We start from the raw sequence: 15,271 nt of genomic DNA on the forward strand, positions 1-15,271 counted from the left end.
TTTTTTTTTTTTTTTTTTTTTTTAGGACAGGGTCTTGCAATGTTGTCCACACTGGAGTGCAGTGGCTGCTCACGGGTATGATCATAGAGCATGGCAGCCTCAAACTCCTGGGATTAAGCAATCCTCCCACCTCAGCTTCCTGAGTAGCTGGGACTATAGGCACGTGCTACTACACTCTGTAAAAGTTCTTAAATTTTACTGAGATCCAATTTATCAATTTTCCCTTTTAGGTATGATGATTTTAGTTCAAGTTTAAGAACTCTTTGCCTAATCCTAGGCCCCAAAGATTTTTTTTTTCCCTAAAAGTTTCATATTTTCTATTTAAGTCTGTGGTTAATCCAATGAGTTAGTTTTTGTAAAAAGTACGCACTTTAGGACAAGGCTCTCTTTTTTTTAACCTAAGGATATTCAATTGTTCCAGCATCATTTGTTGAAGAGGCTATTCTTCCTCCACTGAATTGCCTGTGTGTCCTTATCAAAAATCAGTTGAGTATATTTTTCTGGTCTAATTATGTAGATTTTTAAAAAACTACATGTGAAAACCCTTTTTGTTACTTTATTTAGGAGAAAAGCTATAAACCCATTACAATGAAACATTCGGCAATAGAAATGAGAAACGAATATGATAGGAAAAACACAGACTTTAGAATAAAAAAGAATAGTTATAGCTAACATATCTTGCTTCCTTATTCTGCTAGGCATATGGGGGGTGTGTGTGTGTATATGTGAGTTCTCATTGTATAAATGAGGACACTGAAGTCTCAGGTTTTTTTTAAGTGGCAGAGTCAGGATACAAACTTTGGCTGACTCTTAGAGACCTGCTCTTAGGATGCCTATATATCTTTATGTATTAAGAATTCAAGCTGCAGCACAGAGGCCAGCATGGTTGAGCGCAGATATATTGGCTTGTGTGCCCTTCTCCAGGCATGGTGGTAAGTCTGTACAAGGGCAACGCCATCAAGGATCCTACGTTCCCCTCCAAATTTTTCCTGATTTCTGCCAAGAGTTCTAACATTCCTGACTCTGAATAGTGTTTGTTTAACAAATTTAAGTAAAAGACGAATTCAATAATAAAGACAACTAGAAAAAAACATTAACAGGTTAGGATTAAGAGTGACTGTTAAAGTGTTCTTCAGCTATAATTCACATCGTCCTAATCATTTTTGTGAATATCAAATAAATTATAACATTTACAAATTTTTGTATGTTAAAATGTTCATTTCACTGTTTATCCACACTAGTCATCTCCAATAGAAATATATATAATGCAAACCACACATATAATTTTAAATTTCCAGTAGCCATATTAAAAATATAAGAAGAAACACAAAAATTAATTTTAATAGTGTATTTTATTTCATTCCACATATCCAAAATGTTATTTCAACAAAAGGCTATATCCACATTTCAAGTGCTCAATAGCCCCATGTGGTTGGTGGCTAACCTATGGGAAAGCAAAGGTCTGCCTGCTTCTTAGGCTCCTGGTCATCTTTTCATGTAAGTGGGATATAGTTCCTCAAGTTTTACTAGAATTATCCTTTAAAAACATTACATTCAATTTATTTTTTCTATACTTAAGATATAGATTATTTGCTTAAAATTTTATGCTACAAAATTGGCATGTTTATGTAGTTACTAGGATTGCTGTTAAATTTAAAATGTGTTCAAATTGATCAAAGAAACTGTAAAAAGGCAAGCATCAGCACCTTTCAAGTTTTACATGTATTTGCACATATTTGTACATCCATGCCCTGGAAATTTGACTGTTCTGATAGCACTAAGAAGAAAGTTTTTTTAAAGGTGAAAAAAGCTCTTATAATAATATAGCTTCAGTTTGACACACCCCATCTGTTGTGTTCACCAAGCTCTTGCTTGGGAATTGAATATACTTTCCTCGTGTGTGCATTTCCACCTTAGAGCTTCTGTCATCACCATTGTGTAACTTCTAAACAAGGTCCTTCAGCTTCTGAGGCAAAGTGGTATACTATAATGGTAAATATAAAAGTCAAGGGTTGAAAACTAACTCGTATTTCTTCATGTTCAATAAAATATAAAATGTAACACTCGCAAATGAAAAGCAAAATGGGCATATACTTTGATTCTGCAATTCCACTTCTAGGAATTCACTATGTTAAAGAAAAAAACAGGATAAAATAATAAATATGCATGTATAAAGATGTTCAGTGAAGCCTTATTTACAATAGCAAAACTGTGATCAACCTAAATGTCCAGGAATAGAAAATTAGTTAAATAAAATACATGCCTATAATAAAATACTGTCAACGTAGTTAATTGGCATGACTATATTTTCATGATATATTTTAAGTGTGTATATATATGTATATATACGCACAGAAAAGAGTTTAGAAAACTCTGTATCAAAATGTTAACAGCAGTTATCTCTGTGTCATGATATTATAGATGATTTATGTAAATTTTTCTTCTTTTTTGCCCCTCTTCTGTATTTTCTATGTTTTTATATTGTGGTTGTTTTATGTTTATGATTGCAACAATCCTTATATCCTTTTGAATTTGGGAAAAACTAATTATTAAGTGTTTATATTTTCCTCTTGTAAATTCAATAAAAAACTTTCAAACTGATTTTTAAAATCCAATTTGAAATTGTACTACTGATAATAGCCTACATTAAATTTGCTCTTGGTTTTCAGGCAAGTGTAGCTAATGAATGAAGCCTCTCCTCCCTTTCCAGATTATAGAATATGTAAGCACTACTAAGAAATCTTAGAGGATACTCAGAGGTTCCAAAACCTAATATAAATATTATCAGGAATCTGACTATGAAAATGTGAGTGTACTTTAACTTCCACTTCAATTCCACAAAGTTCACTGAGCACCTACTATGTGACAGGTTCAATTCTCTTAAAACACTAGTAATATAGCATTCAGCAAAACAATCAAAATTCCTGTTTTCACTGAGATTACAACCAGTAGGAGGAGACTGGCAGTAAACACATAAATCAATAAATGAATATTTCTGGTAGTAGTAAATATTATTAAAAATCAAAGAGAAAATCAGGATAGAGAAGGACTATAAAGGAAGACAACTTTAACTAGGGCAGTCAGCAAAGATGTTTTTGAGGAGGTGGCATATGAACTGAGACTTTCAATTACAAGAAGGGACAGCTACTTGTTTGGGAGACCCTTAGTCAATTTCCCCTGCATGAATCTGAAGGGCCTCCCTCTTTTCACATATTGCACAGTCATGGCCACAGGTCACATGCAGGGAGAATAAAGTGAGTGAAGCTTTCTGAGAGAGGAGGGTTGTTCCTCTACACAGAGGGGGCGTCAGTGTCTCCTTTTTTGTTATTTTTCTAAGATTGTGATACACTGCAGTATATAACTGATATAACTGTTCCGAGCTATGTGGTTTAATTAACAGTCCTAAAATGGATAGTTGCCTTAAAAGTTTCCTGAAAAAGAAAATATGGATTACAGAAAATATTAATAATGCAACACAAATGAAAACAAAGCATTAGAGTTGATGTCTCTGCAAGTCTAGCATGATTGAATTCACAACTATTGATATTATGAGGTAAGTATTCTATAAGATGTGACAAGACACTCAAAAATGAGAAAATTACCAAGACGACTATTTTACACGTACATTCATATCTTTTATATGAATACCTCATTACAAAGAATAAAATGAAAGAGACTGACAATACTAAGTGTTGGCAAAGATATGCAACAACTAGAGCTCTCATACACTGCTGGTAAAAATGTGAAAGGAATAACCACTTTGGAAAAGCCTTGGGTAGTTTCTTAAAATGTTGAATATACCCTACTATACAATTCAGCCATTCCACTCCTAGGTATTCACCCAAAAATGAACAAAAACATATATCCAAAAAAAGACACATACGAATGTTCAAATAATGGAAATGATGCATAATATATAGTATATTTACAAAATGAAATACAATTATGTAAAGTATATCTATATTATTAACTGTGGCAGAAGCAAGATTCCTCTGGCACAGATATGCAGATACTGGAAGTTAAAAGTCAGCAGAAGAACACTAAAGGTCCAAAGAATATGACTAGAACACTCTCAGTGTCTGTTCCTTTTTTTTTTTTTTTTGAGACAGAGTCTTGCGCTGTCACCCAGGCTGGAGTACAGTGGTGCAATCTCTGCTCACCATAAGTTCTGCCTCCCAGGTTCATGCCATTCTCCTGCCTCAGCCTCCCAAGTAGCTGGGACTACAGGCACCCACCACCACGCCCAGTTAATTTTTTGTATTTTTAGTAGAGACAGGGTTTTATCCTGTTAGCCAGGATGGTCTCGATCTCCTGACTTCGTGATCCGCCCGTCTCAGCCTCCCAAAGTGCTGGGATTACAGGCGTGAGCCACGCCTGGCCTGCTCCATTTAATAATGTAGATATCCCCTTTGTTTTTTTTTTTTTTTTGAGCTAGTCTCACTCTGTCACCCAGGCTGGAGTGCAGTGACATGTTCACTGCAACCTCCACTTCCCAGGTTCAAGCAATTCTCATGCCTCAGCCTCACAAGTAGCTGGGGTCACAGGTGTGCACCACCACACCCAGCTAATTTTTGTATTTTTAGTAGAGACAGGGCTTTGCCATGTTGCCCAGGCTGGTCTCAAACTCTTGAGCTCAAGCTATTGACTTACCTCAGTTTCCCATAGTGCTAGGCATGAACCACACTCGGCTTAATATAGACATACTTTTTACATGTTTGTTACAATATTCCTCTATTTGCCTACATTTAATTATTAAAGTTAAATTTCAAATTTAAAAGCATATTGTCATATAAAATGTATTTCTGAAGGCACATATTATATAACAAAATTGTTGGTAAGTGAAATTAAAGTTTCACGGTTTAACATGATTTTTTCCCAACATTTAACTATGAAAGTTTTAAAACATATAGAGAAGTTAAAATAATTGTATACTGGACACAAATATACACACTACTTAGATTCTACAATTAATATTTTACTATATTTGCTTTATCATGTAATTATATATCTATCAAACCCTTTATACATCCATCAATCCATCCTATGAATATCAAGGTAAGTTGCACACATAAATATACTTCTCTCCTAAACATTTCATCATAGAGATAGAGTTCAACATTTGGATATATTTCTTTTCGAGTAAATTTACCTACAGAAATGTACAAATCTCAAATGCACCAATAGATGAGTTTTGGGAAATGCATCGACCTGTGTAATGCAAATCCCTATCAAAACATAAAGAATTACTATCATCAAAGAAAGTGCCTTTGTGCTTTTCCAGTCAATCCTATCCTCTATGGCAACCACTGTTCTGTTGTTCTGTTTCTTCCCCTCTGTAGATTAGTTTTGCCTGTTTCTAGAACATTGTATAAATGAAATAATACAATATGTATTATTTGTGTAAGGCTACTTTCAAGTAGCATAATATTTTTGAGGATTATCCATGCTACTACATTATCTGCAGTTCATTACATATTCCACTGAATATATCCAACTGTTTTCTTTTAGAGAACCCATTCTACTACTGATGTACTCCTGAGCTTTTTGCAGTTTTAGGATATTTTGAATTAAGCTTGAATAAAGTTGCTGAATATTCTCATATAAGTATCTTGTGGACATATGTTTTCACGTTTCTTGGGTAAATACCAAAGGGTGGAATTTCAGGGTCTTTGGATAAATGTATATTTAGCTTAATGGGAAACTGTCAGATCTTTTCTCTAAGTGGCTGTAGCATTTTACATTCTCACAAATTTGTACAAGGATTCCAGTACTCTACTTAGTAACATCTGCTGCCATCAGACCGTTTCATTTTAGCCAATCAGACGAGCTAATAATGTTGAGAACATTTTTGTGTCTTTATTAGCCATTTATGTATCTTCCTGTGTAAAGTGTCTGTTCAGATCTTTTGGTCATTTTTGATTGAATACTTTTATTATTGACTTGTAGGCATTCTTTATGTAACTTGGACAACAGTTCTTTGTCACACATTTTGTAAATATTTTCTCTGTGATTTAACTATTCATTTTCGTACTGATAGCTTCTGATGAACAGATGTTTTAATGATGATAAAATCTAATTCACCAATTTTCATTTTTTTATAGTTCTTACTTCTATGTCCTATCCATAAAATCTTCATTTACCATCAAGTCATGAAGATATTTTGTTACGTTTCTTCTAGTAGTTTTATAATTTTATCCTTTGCATTTAGGTTATGATTTATCCTAAATTAATTCTCATGTATGGTGTGAGGCAGAAGTTGAGGTATATTTTTCTACATGGGTATTCAGTTGTTCTAGCACAATTTGTTGAAAGACTTTCTTTTTCTCATTGGATTGTTTTGGTGTCTTTGTCAAAAGTCAATTGATTATATAAGTAGGGTCATTTATCAGGCTATCTTGTTCCATTCATCTTCGTTGATCCATATGCCAGCACTATACTGATTTGATTACTGCATAAATCTTAGATGATGTTTAAAATGCCATCTTTTGGATTGTTTGAATACTTTTTAAAGAGTTATCTTTTAAATTATGTATTAGCTTTTTAGCTACATGTTTCTGTATTTAATTTTTTAGTAGTTGCTCTAGAAATTATACTATACTACTTAATTTATTGGTTTAAATATTCTACCATGTCACATAAAATACAAATATAGTGTAACCAAATGAATCCATTTATCCACCTCTCCAACCTTTAGACTCTAATTGTCATGTTACATTGACACACTTTATAAGCCCTACAAAATAATAATGCTTGCTTTAAATAAGCATGTGAGTTTTAAAAAATTTAAAAGAAAAGGAGTCTTTTATATTTACTCATATTTGTCACTTATGGTGCATTTTATTCTTTCCCGAGGATGCTGGGGCTCCATTCAGTTTTTTTCAATGTTTATCTCTCTCTTTAAATTGAATAATTTCTATTGATTTATTTTAAAATTCACTGATTCTTTTTTCTGTAAATGCAATATGCTATAAAAGTCCATCCAGTGAAATTTTATTTCAGACACCATATTTTTCAATTCTTGAATTTCTCACTTTTTAATAGTTGCTTACTCAGATTTTCTTTTTATTCCTTACTAGCATATTTTCCTTTATATCCTTGAGCACTGTTATGATAGCTAATTTGAAATCCTGGCCAGCTAATTATATCATCTGAGTCAACCAGTCTCTACTCTTTTGGTTATGAGTAATTTTGGATTGTATACTAAACATTGTGGGTGTTATGTTACAGAGACTCTGGATTCTTATGTTCTTGCAAAGAGTATTTATTTTTTCTTGCATTGTTTTAACAAGGAGTTAATCTAGCTAAACTTCAAGTGTTAAATCTGTTTCCCGTAGGGTAGGTGACAGCTAAAATATCAATTACTTTAGTTTCAGATGGACTATTTAGCATCTTCCTTGAGCACATTATTTCAGGGATAAGCCTGAGATTTGGAAAGAGTTTATATGCAAAATTTGAGCTCTGTTTCTCTGGCTTTCACTTCTCTGGGATATCCCTTTACTTCTCAGAGAGTGAGGTTGCCTTGATCTCTATCCTCTAGTCTACAATTTTCTATCAGATTTTTAGCTTCTTTGCATGGAGCAAACTGTGTCCTGCTCTCAGTCCGATATCCTTAAAAAGAAAAAATTCACTCACTGCCATGCATTTCTTTCAACATTAAAAACAAAAAACAAAAAACAAACAAAAAAAACCTTTAATGGGCTATTTTTTAGAACAGTTTTAGGTTCACAGGAAATTTGAGCAGAAAGTATGGAGAATTCCCATATCCCCCTCTCTCCACACACGCAAATCCTCCCCAACAATGGACACCCTTCAGGAGAGTAGTACTTGTTACAATTGATGAATCAACATTATTATTACTACCCAAAATTTATAGTTTACATTAGGGTTCATTCTTTGTGTTGTACATTCTATGAACTTTGACAAATGTATAATGACATGTCTCCACTACTGTAGTATTATACAGATTAGTTTCACTGCCCTAAAAATCTTCTTTTCTCTTCTCATTTATCCTCTGCCTGGAACTCGTGGCAACCACTGATTGTTTAACTATTCCATAGTTTTATCTTTTCCAGAACTTCATAGTTGGAATAATATAGTATGTAGCCTTTTCAAATGGGCATCTTTCACTTAGTATGTCTTCTTTTAATTTTTGATACTCCCTCCATTATGTGTTTGGTTTGGGTCACTCTTTACTGTCTTTAGGTAGCTATTTTTCTAGAATTTATAGTTGCTATCTATAAGAAGGCTGACCTAGTATGAGCTACTCACTCATTAAGAGAAGAGGAGTTTTAAAAACATAAATTAGTAGTTTTAACAGTAATGAACAGACTTCTGGCCATAGTTCAAGATAGATGTATCACAGCTTATCTTAGATAAACCTATAATAATTAAATTTCAGAGTTGAAATAGATCTTAATGGTCATCTACTCTACAAAGTGATAACAAAGTTAATCCTAATTCCCATCAAATAAAATGAAATACCATTATTTTATTACTTATGATGTACCATTTACCAAAAAGGGACAATTATATTCTAAATATATGTAACAAACCTGTCAAGGCTGTTTCACTTATAGATTTAATTTGTAGAAAAATTTCTCCTTTCAATGAAGTCCAGTTTTGGTAATTATCATACACTTCATTTTTAATACTGGTGAGCTCCCTTTTAGTAAAAGTAAGTAATGAAAGAGTCTTATTCCAGAAATATTTGTACTCTGACAATCTTTGACTGCAAATTTAAAAAAAAAAAGAAAAATAGGATTTTAAAAAATAGTAAGCATAATAAATTTCTCCAAAAATAGTTTTAGAGTGACCATATAATCTACTGTCTAATTGGAGACAATTTTGAAAGCAGAAGGTGGTATTCATATTATGCTGAAACAACAAATAAACTAGGAATATCTCAGGTAAACTGAAGTGTATGGTCACTCTAACTCACTTCCATTTTGCCATTATTTTAACTACAAAGAAAGACAGCTAACTACCTTCATACACATTTATTCTATTAATCCTTTTATATTCAACAGTAAGCATTTAGTGGAGAAAATTAGGTCAGAGCAATTTAGTCTTAGATCCTAAATGAGAATCTTAACGTCTTATACAGCATTTGTCCCGCATACCATGGTTATATAGGCAGTGAAAAATCTGGGGTAATAATAAGTAAAACAATTCAAAGTGACTGATCCAGTGCATTTGCTTCATAAAATCTGACAGCTCAAAGTAATCACATTTTTATCATCTCAGTGATTTTATTCTGGTTTTAATTATCTTAATAATCAAATAAAATACAGACACAGATTCGAGAGCAGCAAAAAGGTGATGACTGAAGCCATGAGAGTATGTCAATATTTGTTTCCCTGAGTATAAGGCAGAGGTTATATCTATCTTGCTCATCACAGTCTCTCTAGCATCTAGCACAGTGCCTACTGCATAATATGTTTTCAACAAATATTGAATGAAAGAGTAAATAAAATAAATTCCTCCTCAGTTGGAGAAATGGAAAAATGAGAAGTGCTAGGGATAACACATTGGACAACACAAACATTTAAGCGACTGAAACTAAAAAGAATCCCTCAGAGGAGACTAGGGGGAACTCATCAGTGAGTCAGAAGATAAGCCAAAAGAATAATGTCAGAAAAGCCAGGGGATATGAATATTTTAAGAAAAATGTAGTGATCAGTGTTTAAGTCTGCAGAAAAGGGCTGAATAGAGTCCACTGTATCTGGGAGGCCTTTGGTAATTAGTAATTAGTAATTTGATGATCAGTAATGCCACATAAATTCTTAGCATTGTCAAATTTGGGGAAATTCTTATTAAACTTTTCTCATACATAAGATTTTGTCATTTCAAGTTTTCTTGGAAAGCGATTAAATTGTCTTTGAAATAATGAAACTCATGGGTCAATTTATCTTAGATGGTCTGCCTGAAGTAGTGTATTATGATTTGCATGTTACATTCAATGATGTTAGTCATATCTGTAAAATCAGTGTAAACTTAAATCTTTCTCCAATGTATCTGAATAATTAACTCCCTTACATTAGATTATCAAATAACCCAAGAACTTTAAAAAATTATCTCTTTCTATTAATAAATTTGCTTTGATGTAATCAAAGAAGTTGTTACAGCTTGCTTCTTTAGGCCACAATAATTTCTATTGCTTAATTTGCTTATAAATGCTTTTATTTAATTTTAAAAATCTATATATATCCAAATTAATGTAATTGCTTGCTTGTTTCATTAAAGCATTCTAAAGTATCTTTCCAAATGGCAATTATAATGGTGTACTCCTACGTCAACTTTCCCTTACTCAGATCCTCCAAATGCCTGTGACTACTCCAATGGTATACTTACAACAGAAGAATCACAAAAAATAATTAATTTTTTAAAAAGTGAGCGAGAGGAAAAACCTGAGTAGAAAGAGAATTTTTAACCAAATTACAACTCAATCATCTTGCTTTCACCAGAAGCCTTCTCAGAACCTTGGAAGGAAGTCCTAAGTGAGAGACTCTGAAACTTAAGCATCATCTGGTTCACAATAAATTTGCCTCTATTGGTAACCTTAACCTTTTCTGTGAAATAAGAGGCAAGAAAAACGGCTGCTAAGAGATGAATAGCACCAAGGAGCCTAAGCAGAATATTGAGGATTCCTCACTAAGGATTTAGTGTTTAACAACCTGGAAGTAGGCATGAAGGCCAAAGGATTTAAGGGTAAATACAACTAAATGAATAGAGGTAAAAGGACTTGGAGTGTTGGTAAACTCCTCTATGTAGAAAATCCTAAAGACACACACACACACACACACACACACACACACAAATACTAGAATTAATAAACAAATTCATCAAGGTCACTGGATACACAATACATACGCAAAAATTAATTTTATTTCTGTATATTAACAATGACCAATCCCCAAGATAAAATTAACAGTCCCATTCATAATAACATAAAAAGATAAAACACTTAGAAATAAATTGTAATAAAAGAAGTTAAAGAAAACAAAATATTTTTGAGAGGGCTAAAGATCTCCATGGAAAAACATACCACATTCATGAATCGAAAGATACAAAAATTTTAAGGTAGAAATTCTCCCCAAATTGATCTATAGATTCAATACTATACCTATCAAAGTCCCAGCAGGCTACTTCACAGAAATTTACCAGCTGATCCTAAAATTCATTATGGAGGGCCCAGAATAGCAAAAACAATTTTGAAAACAAAAAAGGAAGTTAGAAGAATTATATTTCTTGATTTTAAAATTTATTAAAAACCTAGTATTTAAGAGAGTGTGGCACTGACATAAGACATAGATTAATGGAATAGAATAGAAAATCCAAAAATAATCCCTTACATTTATGGTGAATTTATTTTAGGCAAAGATGCCAAGGCAATTCAATAAGGAAAAAAAAAATGGCCTCTAACAAACAGTGCTGGAACAATTGAATATCCATAAGAAATAGGATGAATTTAGATCCTTACCTCATATCATACACAAAAGTTAGCTGAAATAGATCATAGATCTAAAGAAGAGCTAAAACTATAAAACTCTTAGAAGAAAATACAGGAGAAAATCCTTGTGACAGGCTTAGACAGAGTTCTTACATACATCAGCAAAAGCACAATCTATAAAACAGATAAATTATATTTCATCAAAAATAACTTTTGCTTTTCAAAAAACATTATTAAGAAAATAAACAGATAAGCCACTGGGAGAAAATATTTGCAAATCATATTTCATATAAAGGACTTATATCCAGAATACAGAAAGAACTCTTACAATCACATAAGAAAATAAACCCATTAAAAATTGGCAAAATATTTGAGTAGATGTTTCACTAATAAGATATACAAATGATTAACAAGCAAATGAAAAGATACTCAATATCATTAGTAATTTGGGAAACACAAATCAAAGCCACAATGAGATACTATTTTACACCCACTAGAATGACTACAACAAAACAGACAGACAATAGTAAGTGTTGACAAAAACATGGATGTTGACAAAAACATGGAGAAACCGGAATCCTCATTCATGGTGTGGGAATGTAAAATGTGCAGCCTCTTTGGAAAACAGGTTGGCAGTTAAAAAAATTAAATATCGATTTACTGGGCACGGTGGCTCATGCCTGTAATCCCAGCACTTTTGGGAGGCCGAGGTAGGCAGATCACGAGGTCAGGAGATTGAGACCATCCTGGCTAACACAGTGAAACCCCATCTCTACTAAAAATACAAAAAATTAGCTGGGCTTGGTGGCAGGCACCTGTAGTCCCAGTTACTCAGAAGGCTGAAGCAGGAGAATGGCATGAACCAGGGAGGCGGAGGTTGCAGCGAGCCAAGATTGTGCCACTGCACTCCAGCCTGGGTGACAAAGCAAGACTCCGACTCAAAAAAAAGAAAAAATTAAATATAGATTAATCATATGACCTAGTGATTCCACACTTAGGTATCTACTCCAAAGAACTGAAAACATATCCACAGAAAGACTTGTATATGAATGTTTACAGCAGCATTATTCATAAGCACCAACAAGTGGAAACAATCCAAATATCCATCAACTGGTAAATGGATAAATAAAATGTGGTATATCCATACAGTGGAATACTATTCAGCAATAAAAAGGAACAAAAGTATGGATAAGTGTCACAACATGAATGAACCTCAAAAACATAATTAGTAAAAGCCAGATGTAAAGACCACATATTGTATGATTCTATATATCTGAAATGTCCAGAAAAGTGTAAATCTATAGAAAGAGAAAGGTTAGTTGCCTGGTGAGCTGGAGGTGAGCACAGAGATTGATTGAAGATGGCATGAGGGTCTGGAGGGTCTTTTTTGGAATGAGTCAAGTGTTCTAATATTGGATATGGTTGCCAATCTAATAGCTAATATTTGGTGGCACCACTCTGTAGGTTTATTAAAAATAAATTGCCTCCTTATGATAGGTGAATTCTGTGGTGTGCAAATTGTATCTCAATGAGTATGTTTTTAAAAAGGTATGGGGTAATAAACTTGGGATCAAGGATAGAAAACAAAGTAAAGCCAAAATATGGTTGGGAAAATAAGAAAAAATACTAGCATCCTTAATTAGACTGAAGAAGTGAAGTGAAAGTGAAAGAGCTGCAAGAGAAATTTTTGGAGTTGACATTGAAAATTCTAGAGATGACAAGGTCTAGCTTTACAAATAAGAAAAATTAAAGGATAAATACTCTTTATTTCAAATAATTTTAAAAAGATTCAAAATAATCCTCTAAAAGTAAATACTGATAGAATATTTCAAATATGGTCTGATTTGGAATATTGAACTTAAACACAACTTTGTGAGGTGAAGTATATCTATATTTCATTCAGGTTTTTAATAGCTACTTTATAGGCCTTCTACAATTAATTTGCATTTTCAAAAAACACTTTATTCTGAGTAACAGATGTGCTGAGCCAACCAATGTGCCAACTAATATGCTGAGCCCTTGCAAGACACAGGCTGGAAGTGATGTCACGGAAAACACAGAACATGAAAGAATACTTTGCTGAAGGCTAGTGATTAAGCCCAATTGTAATTAAACAAATGAGAGAAGAATTTAAAAACAGCAATGGACCCCGAAACATAGTTCACCGATCTACTGAAAGTTCCTTTTAGGCTCCATAAATAAAGATGATTATATCTGAGTAGAAAGCTCATGTTTCTTTCCCTTACCTCTTTTTTTTTTCATCCCATGTTTTGGTCCATGAATCCTTTACCTCTTCAAGAGAGAAGATTATAAGCTCCTTTTCTTTATCCAGAGCAATCACTAAGTTTTATGGCCTAATATTTTTAAAATAATCAATAATCTAGCTTAAAATCAGCTTTCACTAATGCAACAAAAGTCAATGAACTCTAGAAATTTGGTTTGATTTTATTTTTAACAGTATGCCTTTTTCTATGGAATGCATTATGTCTACCAGTGAGAATATAAAAACAATAATTATTTCTATTCATCTATTACAAACTGTAATTTGTACTAAGTGTCTAGTTGACTAGTTACTTCCAAAATTGTTTTTAGTATATACTATTTTTATATAAGTCAGATCCTAGACTCCTAATTTGTGATCTTTTAGCTAAAAATGAGCAAAAATCACAGATCTATGAAAACACGTGAACAAAATAAGCTGTTAAAAGTATAACTCAAAATGATGACAAAATTAGAATACAGAATAAAAATAACACTCTATTTATATGTCTACGTTTCTTCAAAAATTTAAAATACTGAAGATAACATGCAAAAATGAAAATAATTAAGATCAAGTGTATCCGTCCCATAATATCCTGAAGCAGCAATAATTATTTGATCTAGTCCCAATCCAGCCTTTAAAGGTCAATCTTACCATCCATGAAGGCTCTAGTGGATAAATCAGATGAGCCTTCTACGGCAGATGTGGGTCAAAGCTATTACAGAAGCCAAAAGTGAATACTGATAGTCCTGATTAAAATACAAAAGTTGAGGTCACCTGAATGGCATTACCCTGTTGGTTCAACACCAGATTTCTAGGAAAGGATCAAGGGGATTTCTGATGATAAAAATGGTCACTTGTTTTGTGAGTGGATTTCATTCATGGATTCATTCAAAAATTATGTATTGAGCATCAGTTATGTGCAAAGCATTTATAAAAGGTAGATGTTCAATAGGTTATTATCAGATAATGAATTAAAAATTATTGGCCCACAGAATTTTTTTCAGAAAATTCCTGGTAATAATTATTAGATAAAAAGCAAAAACTTATCATTCAAAACATTCACCCAGCATACTTTTTTAGTCATCCAGAACCTGTGTCATTTGCCGGGTTGAATTAACTCATTGCTTTCCCTTTTCTAAGAGCTAAAAGTTATTCAATTCAAAAAGGAATTATTCTTTCTCATAAACATTCTCAAAATATTCAATTCAATTTTTAGGAAAGAAAATGTACTTCCTAGTTTCTTTAGAATGCTGGATTTTATCGTTAGGTATTATAAACCCTCCAAAGATTATATAAAAGCAGAATTGACATGCTTTACACTAGAGATTTCTGAATTTAAGGACTATGTTAATATTATTTAGGAAGTTTTCCTATTCTACTACTTTTCTTGTCACTGGACTATCACTCAGAGGATCAACTACACCAAGAAATATTGGTGAAGAGGGGAATTAGTTACTGTGCTTTCATTCTAAATGACACCCACAAAATAAGAACAATAACAAGGCACTAATAGAACAAGGTATATGTCTAATTTAAATTTAATTAGCAACAGTATTCAT

The 15,271-nt window shown here is 32.8% G+C and overlaps 1 protein-coding gene across 3 annotated transcripts in view; it reads right to left on the bottom strand.

Moving 5' to 3' along the window:
- The window catches only part of LEKR1 (leucine, glutamate and lysine rich 1), a 225,258-nt gene that overhangs the window by 116,693 nt on the left and 93,294 nt on the right, over window positions 1-15,271 (bottom strand). Inside the window, exon 5 of one of the 3 annotated variants that reach the window (XM_025376590.1) lies at window positions 8,553-8,728. In XM_025376590.1, the coding sequence (XP_025232375.1) occupies window positions 8,553-8,728 (176 nt within the window). Of the gene's footprint in view, window positions 1-8,552; window positions 8,729-10,862; window positions 11,624-15,271 lie in introns of those variants that run through there. The other 2 variants (XM_025376591.1, XM_025376592.1) reach the window with 2 other exon arrangements.

Source organism: Theropithecus gelada, chromosome 2, assembly GCF_003255815.1.
Source record: "Theropithecus gelada isolate Dixy chromosome 2, Tgel_1.0, whole genome shotgun sequence".
Lineage (NCBI taxonomy): Eukaryota > Metazoa > Chordata > Mammalia > Primates > Cercopithecidae > Theropithecus > Theropithecus gelada.